The sequence below is a fragment of the Gossypium raimondii genome, chromosome 5 (genome assembly GCF_025698545.1).
Source record: "Gossypium raimondii isolate GPD5lz chromosome 5, ASM2569854v1, whole genome shotgun sequence".
Lineage (NCBI taxonomy): Eukaryota > Viridiplantae > Streptophyta > Magnoliopsida > Malvales > Malvaceae > Gossypium > Gossypium raimondii.
In genome coordinates this window covers 21,287,954-21,310,708 of record NC_068569.1, presented here as the reverse complement: position 1 = coordinate 21,310,708, position 22,755 = coordinate 21,287,954, and the positions used below count along the sequence as shown (strand labels likewise).

At 33.9% G+C, this 22,755-nt stretch overlaps 3 protein-coding genes across 3 annotated transcripts; all 3 read left to right on the top strand.

Annotated features, from left to right (window-relative positions):
- Window positions 1-5,325: 5,325 nt before the first annotated feature.
- On the top strand, window positions 5,326-5,919 carry LOC105766867 (uncharacterized). Its single transcript, XM_012586418.1, has one exon. It carries the CDS (start codon window positions 5,326-5,328, stop codon window positions 5,917-5,919), a length of 594 nt encoding a protein of 197 aa, XP_012441872.1.
- Window positions 5,920-12,352: 6,433 nt separating this feature from the next.
- LOC105766866 (uncharacterized) lies at window positions 12,353-12,946 on the top strand. Its single transcript, XM_012586417.1, has one exon. The coding sequence runs from the start codon at window positions 12,353-12,355 to the stop codon at window positions 12,944-12,946; it is 594 nt and encodes a 197-aa protein (XP_012441871.1).
- Window positions 12,947-18,711: 5,765 nt separating this feature from the next.
- LOC105770806 (uncharacterized) lies at window positions 18,712-19,305 on the top strand. Its single transcript, XM_052630259.1, has one exon. It carries the CDS (start codon window positions 18,712-18,714, stop codon window positions 19,303-19,305), a length of 594 nt encoding a protein of 197 aa, XP_052486219.1.
- Window positions 19,306-22,755: the final 3,450 nt, after the last annotated feature.

Below are 22,755 nucleotides of genomic sequence, written 5' to 3'. Positions count from 1 at the left end.
CATTTCACAAAATCATCAAAAATTTTGAAAATTAAAACACGAGCTAGCTAGTATACGAAACAACGATCTCAAAAACGTAAAAATCATCAAAAATCGAGCTCAAAACAACCCTAATCAAGCATGCAAGATTGTCGGATTCAAAAACTCTGAAAATGGCTTCCCAGGCTTCAACCTTCTGTTCAAAATGATGAAAGAATGATGATAACCTAATTTGTTTTTTTTAATTTAACTTTAATTACTTAATTACTAATTAACCATTAAAAACATTAGTAATTACACCAAATGCCACTCCACTATCATCCACTAACTCATAAATGAGATATTTACTACATAAGGACCTTCACTTTTAAGTTCTATGCCTATTTGATACCTTTAGCTTATAGAACACAACTTTTACGCGATTTAGTTCTTTTTACCGAATTAAGCATTTAAACAGTAACGAAATTTTTATACTATCATTCTATCATGCAGCAAAACTTATTAAAATAATAAAATAAATACTTTAACTCATTTTTGTGGTCCCAAAACCATTGTTCCGATCTGACTCAAAAACGGGCTGTTACAGGATATAACCATTATTTAGGGAGTTGTTCTATTTTGAAGCTGAAATTTGTGGATAATTGATGGTTTAGCCATTATTTAGAGAAAGGGGTTCAAGAATGTGTCGATACACAAGGATATCTTGGAATTCGTTAAAGCTTTGCAGGTTTGCTGCTTGGCCAGTTTGTCCTCAACCTTAATAAGAAGGATTCATTTATTTTTACAAACTATAGTCCAATAGAAAATCAAGTGTATTCGGAGAGGTAGGAAAAAAGTTCCTGAAAGGCTTGCTAAGGTGGCTTCAGATAGGAATACAAAGGTTCAAGCGTTTGTTAATTCCCCTAAGGAGATGTTAGATGAATTTGGGTTTGATAAAGTAGTTGAGTTTCCGTTTGTAATTATTCAGTAGAGTTGGTTAGTTTTATTTACACACCAAAAGAAAAGTTGATTGCAACCAAAATTTTCAATAAAAAAGGGAAAAAACAATATAATTGTACAGTCAAACACTTATATTAGTAAATAAATTACTAAATTAATTTTGTTAACAAAATCGTAAAATAACTTTATTGTTATAATTGATAAATAATGTATGTTGTTGTTGCTAAGACTTATCCAAAAATTGATTTGTTTTACCTTTATAAAAAGTAGTAAAAGAAATTAAAAATCAAAAGATCAAAATTTGTAATTAAAAATATCTTCGTATCATAATCAACAAGACAATAGCTCCTCAAAACTAGTTATGCTTAGTTTTAGTTATTTTCTTATCTACCTTTTCGCTTTCTTTTCGGCCAACAAGTGCAATTATTCCAAAGGCTAATGTTTCCCTTCCGATACCTCCATCGCAACAAGTAGAAAATTTATACAATGGCAAGGCAGTTGAAAATCGCAGGTTTTGACTGAAAGCATTTTCCAATCCTGAAGTTACTGCGTCAATGGATATAACCCAACTAGGAACCTTCATTATGAAATTGGGAGCAGCAAATGCCAAGGCAACGTTGAATGTATATAATGAAATAATTAAGAAACCAGGTTCTCACCAGGCTTTGAAAGCTCTTAATTGTTACATTGAGGCTTACAAATATGCAATCTTATCATTTGAAATGGTATCTTCAGAATTGGTTGAAGATCCCCAAACCAAAAACTATGATGTAGCTGTTATAGGTCCCAAAATTGCTAATATTGAAAAGGAACTAATTAACACAAAGGTTCAAGCACCTCGACTCCTTGCTGGGAATCGATTTATGAAATATTATGTCTCAATGAGATATGAGATAACATCAACTCTCGAGCTTGAAAATCCAAATGAGTATTAGGCAAAAAATTAAGCGAATATGAATAGATACTAATGTGTGAATTTTTTATCTTGATTGATACAATATAATATTGATGTCATGGGCGTGTTGCCATTATTGTTGCTGTTGAAACTGTGAATTAATTTAAATAATCATTGAAAAATTATATAATTTTTTTCATATTCCATTAAGTTAATGAATTATGAATATTCCAATCATTATCTATTCAAAGTGGACTCAGAATCTAACCAAACCCAAATAATATCAAGCTTCCTACCTCTTCCACTTATGACCTTTTTGCAAAAATTGGAAATAATTACACCTATTGTTCTAGGATGAAATTTTTGTAAGAAAGATCTAAGAGTATTTCCCGTCTTCCACCCTACTTGTGTCGCGCTCCATTTCCATTTATTGCTTTCCTTAATTGCCTTCTCCTTAATGCTTTCTTTCAATTCCTTGCATCCAGAAGTACTAGTGAACTTTTCCTTATTATCCAAAAACTAAATCATGGAACCATTACCTCTTAATTGACAGAGCCTTATCCTTTGAAAATTACTTTATTAAACTTTAAGAAAGAATAATGAGTCATTTGTAAAGAAAAGATGGGAAACCAAAGATCATTTAACTTGACATTACAAAGATATTTTACTCTATTCGTGGAAAAAAATGATGTTACTTTGCAGTATTATGTTTTTCTTAGCAAATTGAAATCAAACCAAGCCACCGGATCTATTTATTTCTTTGGTTCTTTTTAACAAATTGAAATCAAACTATCTAAATGGGGCCAGATATTTCCCTTTTGTTCTTTGCAAATGATTTGGTAATCTTTTCAAAAGTGGACTTAAAGCATGTTCGGATCCTTAAAGGAATTATTCACTACTTATGTAGTTTCTTAGGCCATCGAGCCAATACCCAGAAAACCAACATTTTCTTTACTGAAGGAGTTGGTGATGATCTTAGTAACATGCTAAGTAGTTTACTTAGCTTACAAAGGGCCCAAGATATTGAAATGTACTTGGGAGTGCCATTATTATATAATAGAGTTTCTAACTCTACATTGCGGTTTGTGGCAGAATAGGTGCGTAGCAAATTAAGTAATTGGGGTGCTAAGCAGCTCTCTATGGCAGGTATTGTTACTCTTGTTTAGTCTCTTCTTCTTTCTTTACGAAATTATTTTATGCAACGAATGTAAATTTTGAAATGTGTTTGCGTGTAGATTGAACGATCGGAAAGATAATTCATATGCGTGTCGACAAATGGGGGAAGGAGAGTGTCTCTAGTTGATTAAGACTCTAATTGTCAACCTCGTGCCTGTGGAGGATTAGGTCTAAGGCAATTAAAGGATTTTAATGCTTATTTTGTTTTCTAAAATTTGGGTTTAATCAAGTCTTCAAGGATAATGCCTTATGGGTTGGAGTTCTTTGATCAAAGTATGGAATGAAAGTGAGGGTGCCTGAAAGTATTGCACGAGGAAGGTGTTGAGCCGTATAGAGATGACTTGCTAAGGTACGACCCATATCGAGAGAAAATTTATATTGGTCTAATTGGACTGGGAATTTTGCCTACTGTTGGTGTTCATCCAATCATGTCCCTTCTCAAATGAATCTTATAATTGATTATTTATTGTGTGACATGGTAACTAAGAATGGGATGTGGAATCTAGAACTGTTTAGAGCTTGGTTTCCAAAGGATATTGATAAAAGAGTTGTGAGTATTCCCCTCACCACCCTTAGGTTGGTCCTGATAAAATCAATTGGGTGCGCACCTCGAAAGGTTCATTTTTGGTCAAGAGTGCTTATTGACCGATAATGAAGGGTACATGGAATAGAAAAGACAAAGGGTGGCTAAGGAATTTTCAAGGACCTTAATGTGTCCTTTTTTTTCTTATGGCTTGTGTTCAAACAACATCTTCTAGCTGTTTGGGACGAATACAATGGGCATCGGTCACAGTGCGTCCTGTCAGATGTGTCACGATGAAATGAAAGACTTAATTGATGTGGTTAGGGATTTTCTTGCTACAAAAGAGGCTTGGATATAGATTGTGCCTGCAAACCATCGGTCCTGATTCTGCTCCAATAGTCTTCTACACTAGATGTCGTGTGGATGTCGTGTGTGGGGATCTTTTGGTCTAGTTACTTTGGTTTAATAGCTTGACGCATATATAAAAACAAGACCCTTTTTTACTTTTAGGGAATAATATGGGGTTTTATTTAAGCTATTAAGATTTCCATAAGCTTGGCAAAATAGTACAATTCAACCTATAAGAGTCACTTGTCTAGAGATCTTGTTATTGATTTTGAACGTCCTTTAGTAGGAAATTTGATGCGTTAATATTCTGATGAACTGTTAGGATGGAAACATGTTTTGCTACTGCCTGGGGTTTTACATGTAAACAAAATGGAGAATAGATCCTTGGATATAACCACTATTTGGGGAGTTGTTCTATTTTTGAAGCTGAAATTTGTGGATATTTGATGGTTTTTCCATTATTTAGAGAAAGGGCTACAAGAATGTGTCTATACACTTGTGTAAAAATAGAATATCAGTAATGATAATATATCGTAAAGAAAATAGAAATAAAAATAATAATAAAGAACACACATATTTTATGTGGAAACCCTTTAGGGAAAAAACCACAGGCAGAGGAGAAGTAAATTCATTATGTCAAATTCAAATGGTTACAAGAGGAGTAGACTATATCTATTTATAGGCTTTTAAAACCATATTCTAATAGGAGTGAAACACCTTATTGTAATCAATATCAAATAGATGGAGTTTAATAAGGTTTAAAAAACCTCATTCTAAAATAAAATAAAAGAAGTATAATTCTATAGGGATTTAACATTTATTTTATTTTACCACTGTATTTTATTTAAATAAGGATTCGAGTCACTTAATTCTAACAACATGGATAGCTTGGAATTCGTTAAAACTTTGCAGGTTAGCTGCTTGGCCAGTTCATCCTCAACCTTTATAAGAAGGATTCATTTGTTTTTACAAACTATAGTCCAATGGAAAATCAAGTGTATTCCGAGAGAGAGGAATAAATTTACTGAAAAGATTGCTAAGGTGGCTTCAGATAGGAATAAAGAGGTGCAGGTGTTTGTTAATTTCCCTGAGGAGATGTTAGATGAATTTAGGTTTGATAAAGTAGTTGAGTTTTCATTTGTAATTATTTAATAGAGTTGGTTAGTTTTATTTAAACGCCAAAAGAAAAGTTGATTGCACCCAAAGTTTTCAATAAAAAGAGAAAAAAAACAATATAAATGTATAGTCAAACACTTATATTAGTAAATAAATTACTAAATTAGTTTTGCTAAAAAATTGTAAAATAACTTTATTTTTATAACTGATAATAATGTATGTTATTGTTGCTAAGACTTATCGAAAAATATATTATTTTTACAGTTATAAAAAGTAGTAAAAGAAATTAAAAAGTCACAAGATCAAAATTTGTAATTAAAAATATCTTCGTATCATAATCAACAAGACAATGGTTCCTCCAAATCAGTTATGCTTAGTTTTAGTTATTTTCTTATCTATCTTTTCCCTTTCTTCTTTGCCAACAAGTGCAATTATTCCAAAGGCTAATGTTTCCCTTCCGATACCTTCATCGCAACTAGTGGAAAATTTATGCAATGGCAAGGCAGTTGAAAATCGCAGGTTTTGTCTAAAAGTACTTTCCACTCCCAAAATTATTGCGGCAATGGATACAACCCAACTAGGAACCCTCATTATGAAATTAGGAGCAACAAATGCCAAAGCAACGTTGAATGTATATAATGAAAGAATTAAGAAACCAGGTTCTCCCCAGGCTTTGAAAGCTCTTAATTGTTGCGTTGAGGCTTACAAATATGCAATCTTATCATTTGAAATGGTATCTTCAGAATTGGTTGAAGATCCCCAAACTGCAAACTATGATGTAGCTATTATAGGTCCCGAAATTGCTAATTGTGAAAAGGAACTGATTAACGCAAAGGTTCAAGCACCTCGACTCCTTGCTGGGAATAGATTTATGAAATATTATATCTCAATGGGATATGAGATAACATCAACTCTCGAGCTTGAAAATCCAAAAGAGTATTAGGCAAAAAATTAAGCGTATATGTATAGATAATAATGTGTGAATTTTTTTTATCTTGATTGATACAATATAATATTGATGGCATAAGCGTGTTGCCATTATTGTTGCTGTTGAAACTGTCAATTAATTTAAATAATCATTGTAAAATTATATAATTTTTTTCATATTCGATTAAGTTAATGAATTATTAATATTCCAATCATCAGCTATTCAAAGTGGACTCAGAATCTAACCAAACTAAATAATATCAATCTTCTTACCTCTTCCATTTATGACATTTTTGCAAAAATCTGTAATAATTACACCTAATATTCTAGGATGAGATTTTTGTAAAAAAAATCTAGGAGTATTTATCGTCTTCCACCCTAGTTGTGTTATACTCCATTTCCATTTATTGCTTTAGTTAATTGCCTTCTCCTTAATGCTTTCTTTCAATTCCTTGCATCCAGAAGTACTAGTGAACTTTTCCTTATTATCCAAAGATTAAATCATGGAACCATTACCTCTTAATTGACAAAGCTTTATCCTTTGAAAATTACTTTATTAAACTTTAAGAAAGAATAAAGAGTCATTTGTAATGAAAAGATGGGAAAACAAAGATCATTTAACTTGACATTACAAAGATATTTTACTCTATTCATGGAAAAAAATGATGTTACTTTGCAGTATTATGTTTTTCTTAGCAAATTGAAATCAAGTCAAGCCACCGAATATATTTAGTTCTTTGGTTCTTTTTAACAAATTGAAATCAAACTATCTAAATAGGGCCAGATATTTCCCTTTTGTTCTTTGTAAATGATTTGGTAATCTTTTCGAAAGTGGACTTAAAGCATGTTTGGATCCTTAAAGGAATTCTTCACTGCTTATGTAGTTTCTTAGGCCATCGAGCCAATACCCAGAAAACCAACATTTTCTTTTCTATATGAGTGGGTGGTGATCTTAGTAACATGCTAAGTAGTTTACTTGGCTTACAAAGGGCCCAAGATATTGAAATGTATTTGGGGTGCTATTATTCTATAACACAGTTTCTAACTCTACATTGTGGTTTTTGGTAGAATAGGTGCATGGCAAATTGAGTAAATAGGGTGCTAAGCAACTCTCTATGGCAGGTAGTGTTACTCTTGTTTAGCTTGTTCTTCTTTCTTTATCAAATTATTTTATGCAACCAATGTAAATTTTGAAATGTGTTTGCATATAGATTGAACGATTGGCAAGATAATTCATATGGGTGTTGATAAATGATGGAAGGAGAGTGTCTCCAGTTGATTAAGACTCTAATTGTCAACCTCGTACCTGTGGAGGATTAGGTCTAAGGAATTTAAAGGATTTGAATGCTTATTTTGTTTTCTAAAATTTGGGTTTAATCAAGTCTCTAAGGATCTACCTTATGGGTTCGAGTTCTTTGATCAAAGTATTGAATGAAAGTGAGGGTGCCAGAAAGTATTGCACGAGAAATGTGTTCAGCCATATGCAGAGGACTTGCTAAGATACGACCTATATCGAGAAAGAATTTATATTGGTCTATTTAGACCGAGAATTTTGTCTACTGTTGGTTTTCATCCAATCATGTGCCTTCTCAAATCAATCTTATAATTGATTGTTTACTGTGTGACATGGTATCTGAGGATTGGATGTGGAATCTAGAACTGTTTAGAGCTTGGTTTCTAAGGGATATTGATAAAAGAGTTGTGAGTATTCCCCTCACCACCCTTAGATTGGTCATGATAAAATGAATTGGGTGCGCACCTCGGTATGGTCCTTTTTGGTCAAGAGTGCTTATTGATCGATAATGGAGGGTACATAGAATAGAACAGACAAAGGGTGGCTAAGGAATTTTCAAGGACTTTAATGTGTCTTTTTTTTTCTTATGGCTTGTGTTCGAACAACATCTTCTAACTATTTAGAACGGATAGGAAGGGCATTGGTCACAGTGCGTCCTGTCAGATGTGTCACCATGAAATGAAAGATTTAATTAATGTGGTTAGGGATTTCCTTGTTGCAAAAGAGGCTTGGATACAGATTGTGCCTGGAAACCGTTGGCCCTGATTCTGCTCCAATAGTTTTCTACACTAGATGAAGACTAATTTATGATCTTAAGTGTGGATGTCGTGTGTGGGGATCTTTTGGTCTAGTTACTTTGGTTTAATAGCTTGTCGCATATGGAAAAACAAGAACCTTTTTTACTTTTAGGGAATAACATTGGGGATTTATTTAAACTATTAAGATTTTCATAATCTTGGCAAAATAGTACAATTCAACCTATAAGAGTCACTTGTCTAGACATCTCATTATTAATTCTGAACGTCCTTTGGTAAGAAATTTGATGCGTTATATACTGACGGGACTGTTAGGATGGAAACAGGTTTTGCTACTACCGGGGGTTTTACATGTAAACAAGATGGAGAATAGATCCTTGGATATAACCACTATTTGGGGAGTTGTTCTATTTTTGAAGCTGAAATTTGTGGATACTTGAAGGTTTTGCCATTATTTAGGGGAAGGCGTACAAGAATGTGTCCATACACATGGATAGCTTGGAATTCGCTAAAGCATTGTAGGTTAGCTGCTTGGCTAGTTCGTCCTCAACCTCGATAAGAGGGATTTATTTTTTTTTACAAACTATAGTCCCATGGAAAATCAAGTGTATTCTGAGATAGAGGAATAAAGTTGCTAAAAGGCTTGCTAAGGTGGCTTCAGATAGGAATAAAGAGGTGCAGGTGTTTGTTAATTTCCCTGAGGAGATGTTAGATGAATTTAGGTTTGATAAAGTATTTGAGTTTCCGTTTGTAATTATTTAGTAGAGTTGGTTAGTTTTATTTACACACCAAAAGAAAAGTTGATTGCAACCAAAATTTTCAATAAAAAGAGAAAAAACAATATAATTGTATAGTCAAACACTTATACTAGTAAATAAATTACTAAATTAGTTTTGCTATCAAAATTTTAAAATAACTTTATTTTTATAATTGATAATAATGTATGTTATTGTTGCTAAGACTTATTGAAAAATAGATTATTTTTACCTTTATAAAAAGTAGTAAAAGAAATTAAAAAATCACTAGATCAAAATTTGTAATTAAAAGTATCTTCGTGTCATAATCAACAAGACAATGGCTCCTCCAAATCAGTTCTGCTTCGTTTCAGTTATGTTCTTATCTATCCTTTCGGTTTCTTCTTTGCCAACTAGTGCACTTACACCAAAGGCTAATGTTTCCTTTTTTGTACCTTCATCGCAACTATTAGAAAATTTATGCAATGGCAAGGCAGTTCAAAATCGCAGGTTTTGTCTGAAAGAACCTTCCACTCCAGAAGTTATTACGGTAATGGATACAACCCAACTAGGAACCCTCATTATGAAATTAGGAGCAGTAAATGCCAAAGCAACGTTGAATGTATATAATGAAATAATAAAGAAACCTGGTTCTCCCCAGGCTTTGAAAGTTCTTAATTGTTGCGATGAGTCTTACAAATATGCAATCTTATCATTTGAAATGGTGTCTTCAGAATTAGTTGAAGATCCCCAAATCGCAAACTATGATGTAGCTGTTATAGGTCCCGAAATTGGTAATTGTGAAAAGGAACTAATTAACGCAAAGGTTCAAGCACCTCAACTCCTTGCTGGGAACCAATTTATGAAATATTATGTCTCAATGGGATATGAGATAACATCAACTCTCGAGCTTGAAAATCCAAATGATATTAGGCAAAAAATTAAGGGAATATGTATTGATAATAATGTGTGAATTTGTTATCTTGATTGATACAATATAATATTGATGGCATAGGCGTGCTGCCATTATTGTTGCTGTGGAAATTGTGAATTAATTTAAATAATCATTGTAAAATTATATAAAATTTTTTCATATTCCATTAAGTTAATGAATTATTAATATTCCAATCATTAGCTATTCAAAGTGGACTCAGAATCTAACCAAACCCAAATAATATCAACTTTTTTACCTCTTCCATTTATGACTTTTTTGCAAAAATCTGTAATAATTACACCTATTGTTCTAGGATGAGATTTTTGTAAGAAAGATCTGGGAGTATTTACCGTCTTCCACCTTACTTGTGCCGCGCTCCATTTCCATTTATTGCTTTCCTTAATATCCTTCTCCTTAATGGTTTCTTTCAATTCCTTGCATCCAGAAGTACTAGTGAACTTTCCTTTATTATCAAAAGACCAAATCATGGAATCATTACCTCCTAATTGACAAAGCCTTATCCTTTGAAAATTACTTTATTCAACTTCAAGAATGAGTAATGAGTCATTTGGAATGAAAAGATGGGCAGACAAAGATCATTTAACTTGACATTACTAAGATATTTTACTCTATTTGTGGAAAAAAATGATGTTACTTTGCAGTATTATATTTTGCTTAGCAAATTGAAATCAAACCAAGTCATTGGATCCATTTAGTTCTTTGGTTCTTTTTAAAAAATTGAAATCAAACTATCGAAATGGGGCCAGATCTTTCTCATTTGTTCTTTGCAAATGATTTGGTAATCTTTTCAAAAGTGGACTTAAAGCATGTTCAGATCATTAAAGGAATTCTTCACCGCTGATGTAGTTTCTTAGGCCATCGAGTCAATGCCCAGAAAACCAACATTATCTATTCTGAAGGAGTTGGTGATCATCTTCGTAACATGCTAAGTAGTTTACTTGGCTTACAAAGGGCCCAAGCTATTGAAATGTACTTGGGAGTGCCGTTATTCTATAATAGAGTCACTCTACATTACGGTTTGTGGTAGAATAGATGCATTGCAAATTAAGTAATTAGGGCGCTAAGCAGCTCTCTAAGGCAGGTAGTGTTACTCTTGCTTAGTCTCTTGCTATTTCTTTACCAAATTTTTCTGTGCAACGAATGTAAATTTTGAAATGTGTTTACGTGTAGATTGAACGGTCGACAAGATAATTCATATGGGTGTCGACTAATAGTGGAAAGAGTGTGTCTCTAGTTAATTAAGACTCTAATTGTCAACCTCGTGTTTGTGGAGGATTTTGATAAAATAGTTGTGAGTATTCCCCTCACCACCCTTAGGCTGGTCCTGATAAAATCAATTGGGTGCACACCTCGGTAGGGTCCTTTTTGGTCAAGAGTGCTTATAGATTGATAATGGAGGGTATACGGTATAGAAAAGACAAAATGTGACTAAATAATTTTCAAGGACCTTAACATGTCCTTTTTTTCTTATGGTCTGTGTTCGAACAGCATGTTCTAACTATTTGGAATGGATACGGAAGGGCATTGGTCACAGCGCGTCCTGTCAGATGTGTCACCATGAAATGGAAGATTTAATTCATGTGGTTAGGGATTTCCCTGCTACAAAAGAGGCTTGGATATAGATTGTGCCTACCAACCGTCGTCCCTGATTCTGCTCCAATAGTCTTTTACTCTAGATAGAGACTAATTTATGATCTTCAGTGTGGATGTCGTGAGTGGGGATCTTTTGGTCTAGTTACTTTGGTTTATTAGCTTGGCACATATGGAAAAACAAGAACCTTTTTTCCTTTTAGGGAATAAGATGAAGTTTTATTTAAGCTATTAAGATTTCCATAAGCTTGGCAAAATAGTATAATTCAACCTATAAGAGTCACTTGTCTAGACATCTGCTTATTGATTCTGAACGTTCTTTGGCTGGAAATTTGATGCGTTATATATTGACGAGGTTGTTAGGATGGAAACATGTTTTGCTACTGCCGGGGGTGTTACATGTAAGCAAAATGGAGAATAGATCCTTGGATATAACCACTATTTGGGAGTTCTTATATTTTTGAAGCTGAAATTTGTGGATACTTGATGGTTTTGCCATTATTTAGGGGAAGGGGTACAAGAATGTGTCCATACACATGGATAGCTTGGAATTCATTAAAGCATTGCAGGTTAGCTGCTTGGCTAGTTCGTCCTCAACCTTGATAAGAGGGATTCATTTTTTTTACAAACTATAGTCTAATGGCAAATCAAGTGTATTCCGAGAGAGAGGAATAAAGTTGTTGAAAGGCTTGCTAAGGTGGTTTCAGAAAGGAATATAGAGGTGCATGTGTTTGTTAATTTCCCTGAGGAGATGTTAGATGAATTTGGATTTGATAAAGTAGTTGATATTTTGTTTATAATTATTTAGTAGAGTCAGATAGTTTTATTTACACACCAAAAGAAAAGTTGATTGGAACCAAACTTCTCAAGAAAAAGAGAAAAAAAACAATGTAATTGCACAGTCAAACACTTATATTAGTAAATAAATTACTAAATTAGTTTTGTTAACAAAATTGTGAAATAACTTTATTGTTATAATTGATAATAGTGTATGTTTTTGTTGCTAAGACTTATCCAAAAATAGATTTGTTTTACCTTTATAAAAAGTAGTAAAAGAAATTAAAAATCACAAGATTAGAATTTGTACTTAAAAATATCTTCGTATCATAATCAACAAGAAAATGGATCCTCTAAATCAGTTATACTTTGTTTTAGTTAATTTCTTATCTATCTTTTCACTTTCTTCTTTGCCAATAACTGCAATTATTCCAAAGGCTAATGTTTCCCTTTCGGTACCTCCATCGCAACTAGTAGAAAATTTATGCAATGGCAAGGCAGTTCAAAATCGCAGGTTTTGCCTGAAAGCACTTTCCACTCCCAAAGTTATTGCGGCAATGGATAAAACCCAACTAGGAACCCTTATTATGAAATTACGAGCAGCAAATGCCAAAGCAATGTTGAATGTATATAATGAAATAATTAAGAAACCAGGTTCTCTCCAGGCTTTGAAAGCTCTTAATTGTTGCGTTGAGGCTTACAAATATGCAATCTTCTCATTTGAAATGGTATCTACAGAATTGGTTGAAGAACCCCAAACCGCAAACTATGATGTAGCTGTTATAGGTCCTGAAGTTGGTAATTGTGAAAAGGAACTAATTAACGGAAAGGTTCGAGCACCTCAACTCCTTGCTAGGAATCAATTTATGAAATATTATGTCTCAATGGGATATGAGATAACATCAACTCTCGAGCTTGAAAATCCAAATTATTATTAGGTAAAAAAATAAGTGAATATGTATAGATAATAATGTGTGAATTTTTTATCTTGATTGATACAATATAATATTGACGGCATAGGCGTGTTGCCATTGTTGCTGCTACTGATTTAAGTAATCATTGTAAAATTATAGAATTTTTTTTATAATCCATTAAGTTAATGAATTCCTAATAGTCCTATCCTTAGTTATTCAAAGTGGACTCAGAATCTAACCAAATTGAAACAATATCAACCTTATTACCTCTGTCATTTATGACCTTTTGCAAAAATTTGTAACAATTACACCTATTGTTCTAGGATGTGATTTTTTTAAGAAAGATTTTGTAGTATTTACTATCTCCCACCCTATTTGTGCCGTACTTCATTTCACTTTATTGCTTTCCTTAATTGCCTTCTCCTTAATGCGTTCTTTTAATTCCTTGAATCCAAAAGTACTAGTGAACTTTCCCTTACTATCAAAAGACAAAATCATGGAATCATTACCTTTTAATTGGAAAAGCCTTATCCTTTGAAAATTACTTTATTCAACTTCAAGAAAGAATAATGAGTCATTGGTAAAGAAAAGATGGGCAGACAAAGATCATATAAATTGACATTACTAAGATATTTTACTCTATTCGTGGGAAAAAATGATGTTACTTTGCAGTATTTTATTTTTCTTAGAAAATTGAAATCAAACCAAGCCACCGTGTAACACCCCGAATTTTGGGCCTAGAAGAAATAAGTTTTTAACAAGGGAACAGTTAGGAGACTGCACATAAATATTTAGTTGTGCGAGGAAGTGACATAAATGAATGTTTGCTTCAGTGGTTAAGTGATTTAAGAGTGTTTGGAAGTGTCTAAGAAGTCAGGTGTTCAAGCCTTGGCTTATGCAAAATTTTTATTTTAAGTGAATAAAATCTTTGGGTCTAGATAGTAGGTTCTTAAATTATTGTGGTTAAAATATGATACAAAATAGTTGTTGGTCTAGTGGTAAGGGGCGTGTGGAGTGTACATGGGGTCTAAGGTTTGAGTGGTGGCGCATTAAAAAAGGGAGTATTTATTTTGCTGCCTAATCCATGTGGGTGGTAGAGTTGGATTAAAATACTACTAAATGGAGTTTGAACTGGTCATAGAGAGAATTGAGGAGGGATATTTGGTGAGATTTGATGAGAGAATATTGGGATTTCGGGAGGTTGTTGTTGTGGAGAGATATATATCATCTCATTTGTTCCTTGTTATCGATGGGAGATCGGCAAGGTTTTCAAGGTTTTCATCGCTTTCTCTAACTTGCATTACTTCCATTCCTAGCTGGTGGTGGTTGAGGTTGATTGGCACATTGCCTAGGAACCAATAGTGTGATGGTCATTGATTTTTGGAATAAGAGTGTTCGGAACGAAGGGAATCTGCAAATCGCATCAGGTGTGTAACCACCCCACTGTAACAGTAGGATGACAAAAGCCGAAAAGCTGAAGTACAACGTTGAGACCACACGAGTGTGCGATCGCTCGTGTGGAAAGCCAAACCTACAAATCATGGGCGATAAACTGTAAAGGCCTCTATGAGCATTTTCATGGGCTTAGGCCGTAATAGGCCACGTTGGGCCGAAATGGGCCGTGTGGGCTCAATGGGCTCATGGGCCCACATGGATAAAATCCACGAGTTATGGCAAATATTGGATTGGGCTATGTAGATTTCATAGCTGTGGCAAAATCTGGGCTGAATGGGCCGCACGAGCATATGGGCCTACTTGGGTCGAGTAATGGGCCTTGGGCACATTTACACTATTATGACCATTTAGGTTACATGAGTCGCTCGAGGCGACTGCGGACCTTTCGAGAGGTCGATATCTGCACCGAGACCCCAAAATAGGTAAAATGACCGAAATACCCCCATAGGGTAAAATGATCGAAATACCCTCATAGGGTAAAATGACCGAAATACCCCATAGGGTAAAATGACCAAAATACCCTCATAGGGTAAGATAACTATTATACCCCTGAGAGATGAAATGATTGATTTGTTCTATGATATGTATGAATATGATTGAGCATGACATTTTGCATACACGTAAGATATTATGTCGTGATATATTGCATGGGGATGGATTGTTATATTTGGAGGAAGGGTACCGTACTGATAAGGTTACACGGGTCGCCCAAGATGACTATGGAAATACTGATGGATACATGCCATTTATTTTACTGGCAGCTTTGCTGCAATACTGTTTAGTGTCGTAACCGATGCTAATCTTGGTGTGTCTGGCCGAGTGGGTTGATTTTATCCCCACATGGTGTGTTTGGCGGGACGAAGTGGTGTGTAGAGGCTGGATTGGATAGGATTTCTAACTGCATATATGCACTGATTAATGATATTGTACTATTACTGCATCGATTAATGATATTACATACTGTTCACTGCATGACTAATATCAGTTACTGTTATGGGCCAAGGCCCCACTGATACTACTACTGAAATTAGGCAAAGGCCCTACTGATTACTGGCATTGTGATGGGCTCAAGCCCAATCATTTACTGTTACGGGAAAGGGCTTAGGCCCACATTGAACTGGACTGTTATTGTAACGGGCTCAGGCCCAAACTGTAGTTATTTACTGTTTAATTGACTGTTTGTTTATTAGGGGATTACACACTGAGTTTTCGTAAACTCACCCCTCTATTTAATTGTACAGGTAATCCCCAGTTGTAGTCGGGTTGGTGCTGTGAGGGACACGGAGGTGGCCACACAACTGCAGCTGTTCTACACTTGCTTTTTTTGAAATTTAATGTTTATGTTCGATTTTGTTTTTGTAATAAGGCCTTCAAGTTTGTTTAAATTTTTAGTTGGGATTGTGCTTACTTATTTTAAACTGCTAGTTTAGGAGAAGACGGATTTTCAAAATAATTATTATTTTCAAAGACACGAGACCTAAACAACAGAGTTTCAAAAGCTTCCACAATTTCAGATCAACATACCATAACAAAAGCAAGACAGCAAGGTAAACATTTTGGCTAGATGATTTGTTAAATAATAATTAAAAGGTTTTTAAACTTAGAAATGAATTTTTACCAACAAGACCAATTTCCGAAAGACACTTCAATGTGACACGTCAGATTCGACCATCACGTCTAGGCCGGGTTTGGGGTGTTACACACCGGATCAATTTAGTTTTTTGGTTTTTTTAACAAATTGAAATCAAACTATCTTGATGGGGCCAAGTATTTCTCATTTGTTCTTTGCAAATGATTTGGTAATCTATTCGAAAGCGGACTTAAAGAATGTTCGGATCGTTAAAGAAATTCTTCACTTCTTCTGTAGTTTCTCAAGCCATCGAGTCAATGCCCAGAAAACCAACATTTTCTTTTTTGAAGGAGTGGGTGATGATCTTAATAACATTTTAAGTAGTTTCCTTGGCTTACAAAGGGCCCAAGATATTGAGAAGTACTTGGGAGTGTCGTTATTCCATAACATAGTTTTTAACTTTACATTGCATTTTGTTGTAGAATAGATGCGTAGCAATTTAAGTAATTGGGACACTAAGCAGCTCTCTATGGCAGGTAGTGTTACTCTTGTTGAGCCTGTTCTTTTTTTTACCAAATTATTTTATGCAACCAAGTGAATTTCAAAATGTACTTCCGTGTAGATTGAACGGTCGATAAGATAATCCATGTGGGTGTCGACTAATGGTGGAAGGAGAGTGTCTTTAGTTGATTGGGACACTAATTGTCAACCTCGTGCTTGTAGAGGATTAGGTCTAAGGTATTTAGAGGATCTGAATGTTTATTTCTTTGCTAAAATTGGGATTTAATCAAGTCTCTAAGTATACTGCCTTCTGGGTTCGAGTTCTTCGATCAAAGTATGGAATGAAATTAAGGGTGCCTGAAAGTATTGCATCAGGAATGTGTTCAGCCGTATGGATAGGACTTGCTAAGGTATGACCCATATCGAAAGAGAATTTATATTGGTCTGTCTGGACCAGGAATTCTGTCTATTGTTGGTGTTCATCAAATCATGTGCCTTCTCAAATCAATCTTCTGACGGATTGTTTACTTTGTGACATAGTAACTGAGGATGGGATGTGGAATCTAGAACATTTTAGAGTCTGGTTTCCGAAGGATATTGATAAAAGAGTTGTGAGTATCCCCCTCACCACCCTTTGGTTGGTCCTGATAAAATCAATTGGGTGCACACCTTGGTTGGGTCCTTTTTGGTCAAAAGTGCTTATTGATCGATAATGGAGGATATATTGAATAGAAAAGACAAAAGGTGGTTAGTCGTAAGGAATTTTCAAGGACCTCAACGTGTTCGTTTTTTCTTATGACTTAAGTTTGAAATACAACTTCTAACTATTCGGAATGGATACGAAAGGGTATTAGTCATTGTACGTCTTGTCAGATGTGTCACCATGATACAAAAGATCTAGTTCATGTGCTTAGAATTTCCCTGCTATAAAAGATGCTTGGATGCAGATTATGCTAGCAAACCGATAGCCCCGATTCTGCTCTAATTGTTTTCAAGACTGGATGGAGACTAATTTATGATATTCAGTGTGGATGTCATGTGTGGGGATCTTTTGTTCTAGTTACTATTTTTAATAGCTTGGCGCACATAGAAAAACAAGAACCTTTTTACTTTTAGGGAATAACATGGGGTTTTATTTAAACTATTAAGATTTCTATAAGCTTGGCAAAATAGTACAATTCAACCTATAAGAGTCACTTGTCTAGACATCTTGTTATTGGTTCTGAACATCCTTTGAAAATACTGAAGCTCCTTTTAGTTGATGAAATCAATGGAATGAGGGTGAGGGTGCTCAAAAATATTGCATGAGTAATGTGTTCAGTTGTATGGAGAGGACTTGCTAAGGTACGACCCATATCGAGAGAAACTTTATATTGGTCTGTTTGGACCGGGAATTCTATCTATTGTTGGTGTTCATCAAATAATGTGCCTTTACAAATCAATCTTCTGATGGATTGTTTACTTTGTGACATAGTAACTGTGGATGGGATGTGGAATCTAGAACTTTTTAGAGTTAGGTTTCCAAAGGATATTGATAAAAGAGTTGTATCCTCATCACCACCCTTTGGTTGGGCCTGATAAAATCAATTGGGTGCGCACCTCAGTTGGGTCCTTTTTGGTCAAGAGTGCTTACCGACCGATAACGGAGGATATATGGAATAGAAAAGACAAAAGGTGGTTGGTCGTAAAGAATTTTCAAGAACCTCAACGTGTTCATTTTTTTCTTATGCCTTATGTTTGAAATACATCTTCTAACTATTTGGATTGGTTACGGAAGGGCATTGGTCACAGTCATCTTGTCAGATTTGTCACCATGAAACAAAAGATTTAGTTCATGTAGTTAGGGATTTCCCTGCTACAGAAGAGGCTTGGATGCAAATTGTGCCTGCAAACCGTCAGCCCCTATTCTGCTCCAATAGTTTTTAAAATTGGATGGAGACTAATTTATTTAGTAAAGTTGGTTAGTTTTATTTATACACCAAAAGAAAACTTGATTGCAACCAAAAAATCCAACAACAAGAGAAAAAACAATATAATTGTACAGTCAAACACTTATATTAGTAAATAAATTACTAAATTAGTTTTGTTAACAAATTGTAAAATAACTTTATTGTTATAATTGATAATAATGTATGTTATTGTTTCTAAGACTTATCCAAAAATAGATTTGTTTTACCTTTATAAAAAGTAGTAAAAGAAATTGAAAAATCACAAGATCGAAATTTGTAATTAAAAATATCTTTGTATCATAATCAACACGACAATGGCTCCTCCAAATAAGTTATGCTTAGTTTTAGTTATTTTCTTATCTATCTTTTCGTTTTCTTCTTTGCCAACAACTGCAATTATTCCAAATGCTAATATTTCCCTTTCGGTACCTTCATCACAACTAGTAGAAAATTTATGCAATGGCAAGGCAATTCAAAATCGCAGGTTTTGTCTGAAAGCACTTTCCACTCCCGAAGTTATTGCGGCAATGGATACAACCCAACTAGGAACCCTCATTATGAAATTAGGAGCAGCAAATGCCAAGGCAACGTTGAATTTATATAATGAAATAATTAAGAAACCAGGTTCTCCCCAGGCTTTGAAAGCTCTTAATATGTGCGTTGAGGCTTACAAATATGCAATCTTATCGTTTGAAATGGTATGTTCAGAATTGGTTGAAGATCCCCAAACCGCAAACTATGATGTAGCTGTTATAGGTCCTGAAATTGCTAATTGCGAAAAGGAACTGATTAACGCAAAGGTTCAAGCACCTCGACTCCTTGCTGGGAATCGATTTGTGAAATATTATGTCTCAATGGGATATGAGATAACATCAACTCTCGAGCTTGAAAATCCAAATGAGTATTAGGCAAAAAATTAAGGGAATATGTATAGATAATAATGTGTGAATTTGTTATCTTGATTGATAAAATATAATATTGATGGCATAGGTGTGTTGCCATTGTTGTTGCTGTTGAAACTGTGAATTAATTTAAATAATTATTGTAAAATTATATTTTTTTTCATTTTCCATTAAGTTAGTGAATTCTTAATATTCCAATCATTAGCTATTCAAAGTGGACTTAGAATATAACCAAACCCTAATTATAACAACCTTCTTACCTCTTCAATTTATGACCTGTTTTGCAAAAATTTGTAATAATTACACCTATTGTTCTAGGATGAGATTTTTGTAAGAAAGATCTAGGAGTATTTACCATCTTCCTCCCTACTTGTGTCGTACTCCATTTCCCTTTATTACTTTCCTTAATTGCCTTGTCCTTAATGCTTTCTTTCAATTCCTTGTATCCAGAAGTACTATTGAACTTTCCTTTATTATCAAAAGACCAAATCATGGAATCATTACCTCTTAATTGACAAAGCCTTATATAACATCCCAAAATAGGGCCTAAATGGAATAGTGGTTGCGAAACCATGAATTTGAGATAGAAAAGTTTATTGTGATTAATTTTTATGATTTATTGATTGATTGGATGCATGTGTTAGAATACCGATAAGAAATTTCAGCGATTGCATGTCTAAATTGCATATTAGGGTTTGATTGCAAAAGTGGGTAAATATGAGCTTTAGATGATAAATGATTTAATAAAAGTGCATAATTGAAGTAGAGGTCCTTAAATGGTAATTAGACCATTAGATTTTCATGAACAAAAATGGGCATGCATAGATAAAAATAACTAAATTTTTAATGAAGGGCATTTTAGTCATTTGGTAATAAAAAGAATTAAAAGGGAAAAAGTTGGCAAAATGTGCTCATCTTCTTCCATAAGGGCTGAAACTTCAAGGGACTCCATAGCTAGGGTTTCTTCACTTTCTCAAGCTAATAGTAAGTGCATCCAAGCCCCGTTTTTAATTTTTTTTATGTTTTTGGAGTCCTCGTAGCTCGGTTTAACTTATTCTACCATTAATTCATGTTAGGGTTCATAGTTCGAAAAATACCCATAGGTGTGTTTGTTTTGGTGTTTTATGGTAGAATATGAAGTTTGAAATTATGTTAAACAACTTTTGCTAGGAAATTATAAGTGAAAATGAGTAAAACGACATAATCGGTAAAAATACCTAATGTTCATAAGTAATTGTTAGAGTGGGAATTTGATGTTGCCATAGATGGGAAAGAGGTTCAGCATATCATGAAACATAAGAATAAGGGATGAAATTTAATTTCCGAGCTTTGGGGCAAAAGTGTAAATATGTAAAAGTTTAGGGGCAAAATCATAATTTTTCCAAAGTTCGAGTCAAGGACTGTTTTGATGAATGTGAGTATTAAATAAGCTAAATTTTCTATTATAGATCAAGAGGAACGAAATCCAGAGTTAGACCGGGGAAAGAAAAAGGTTGAGGACTAAGTTGCTAGATTTGATCGTATTTTGTATCGAGGTAAGTTTACGGTAAATAAATGCAATATTTCAATAATTATTATTAATGTTGTTATTTTCCAGCAATTATGTACTTATTTCATGAAATTATTTAATGTTGACTCAAGTATGAGATGATAGAGAATCAGTGTTAAAAAGTCCCGTTGAAACATTAGGAATGTATCGGATACAAATGTCATGACATTAGGGGGATGAGATGCCATGTAATACCATGTCTGGGACATGACATGGGCACCGATATAAGAACTCTCATGTAAGACCATATCTGGGATATGGCATTTGCAGTACAGGAAACATCCCATGTAAGACCATGTCTGGGACATGGCTTTGGCATGTTATTATCAGATAGTATTCAAGTGGTTCAACAGGCTAGTAAATAGACTATGTTACATGAAAGTTCAGGTAAAAGCATAATAAATAGATTCAAGTGAGTTATAAGGGTTAAGAATATCTCAGTTATCAGTTAAGAAAAAAAATTTCAACAAGGGAGGAGTAAGTTAAAATCATGAGTTCTTTAAGTAAGCAAGTAAGTAAACAAGTAAGAGAGTAAGTAAAGAAGAAAGTAAAGATCATGATACTTGATGATAATTTATGAGTATAATTATTTATGATAAATGTTGTTATTTATTTGCTTGTAAACTTACTAAGCTTTATGCTTACCCCCTTTATTTTCCTTCTTTTTTTTATATAGTATCGCCAAGCCAATTCGGGGATCGTAAGGATGTCGGAGATTGTTTCACACTATCAACAGACCATCTCGATATTTTGTGATTCGAAACATTTTAAGTTATGGCATGTAGAGGGACTTAGTCATTTTGTGTGTGTGTCCTTATGATATGGCTAGTGAATAGCATGTAAATACTTGATAATGATTAGCCATTGAACTGGCTAATTAAGAACATGTTTTGGTATTATGTATGCCTAAATGATAGTTAACACAAAGAAATTATAAAAGAGTACAAATTTGCAATGGAACAATTTATGGACATCAGCATTGATGTGATTTTGAAAAATCACCAAGGATAGTAGAAATGGAATTAGAGAGTGAATGAGACATAGAATTAAATCTTATCGAGATTATTTTTACATGAAAGAAACGGTGTAGGCAAAGGAATTTTATATTTTGTAATATTTGAATTTTAGTGAGACGGGGTCAGAATGGTTTTTGAAGTCCCCTGTTCTGATTTTAGGAAATCATTAATAATTGTACATAAAGAATTATGAGTTATAATTTATATTTCTAGATCCCTTAGTGAGTCTATTTTCAATAGAAACAAGCAAAAGCACCGTATGAAGCCCGTACAATGAGACAATTGATTTCTAGAGAATAGAGGTCAGAACCGTCAGACAGTGAAATAGGGGAGACTTTAACGAATTAACTGTACTATTTGGCTAACCCAAAAATTCTAGAAATTTTATGATAAGAAGATATATAAGTCTAGTTTCAGGGAAAATTTACGAATCTAAATTTTTAGTTTCAAAACTTGAGTTATAATTAAATTAGTGACTGTCAAGCAAGTGGACAGTTTTATTGTGAATAGTGAAATAAATTATTTTGATTTATTTAAGTATTCGAAAAATTTTTAATGTTCCCGGTTTGGACCCAAACCATTTTTGTTGCATGTTATAGGGTCTTGAGAGCCCTTTTTAAGGACATATTGATTGAATGTTAGTGAATTAATTTTAAACGCAAATTTTTATGCTCCGAACTAGTAAGTTAAGTTAGGTAACGCCTTGTGCTCGACTTCGGTAATGGTCTCGGGTAAGGGGTGTTACACCTTATCCTTTGAAAATTACATTATTCAACTTCAAAAAAGAATAATGAGTCATTTGAAAAGAAAATATGGGTAGACAAAGATCATTTAACTTGACATTAATAAGATATTTTACTCTACCCGTGGAAAAAAAATAATGTTACTTTG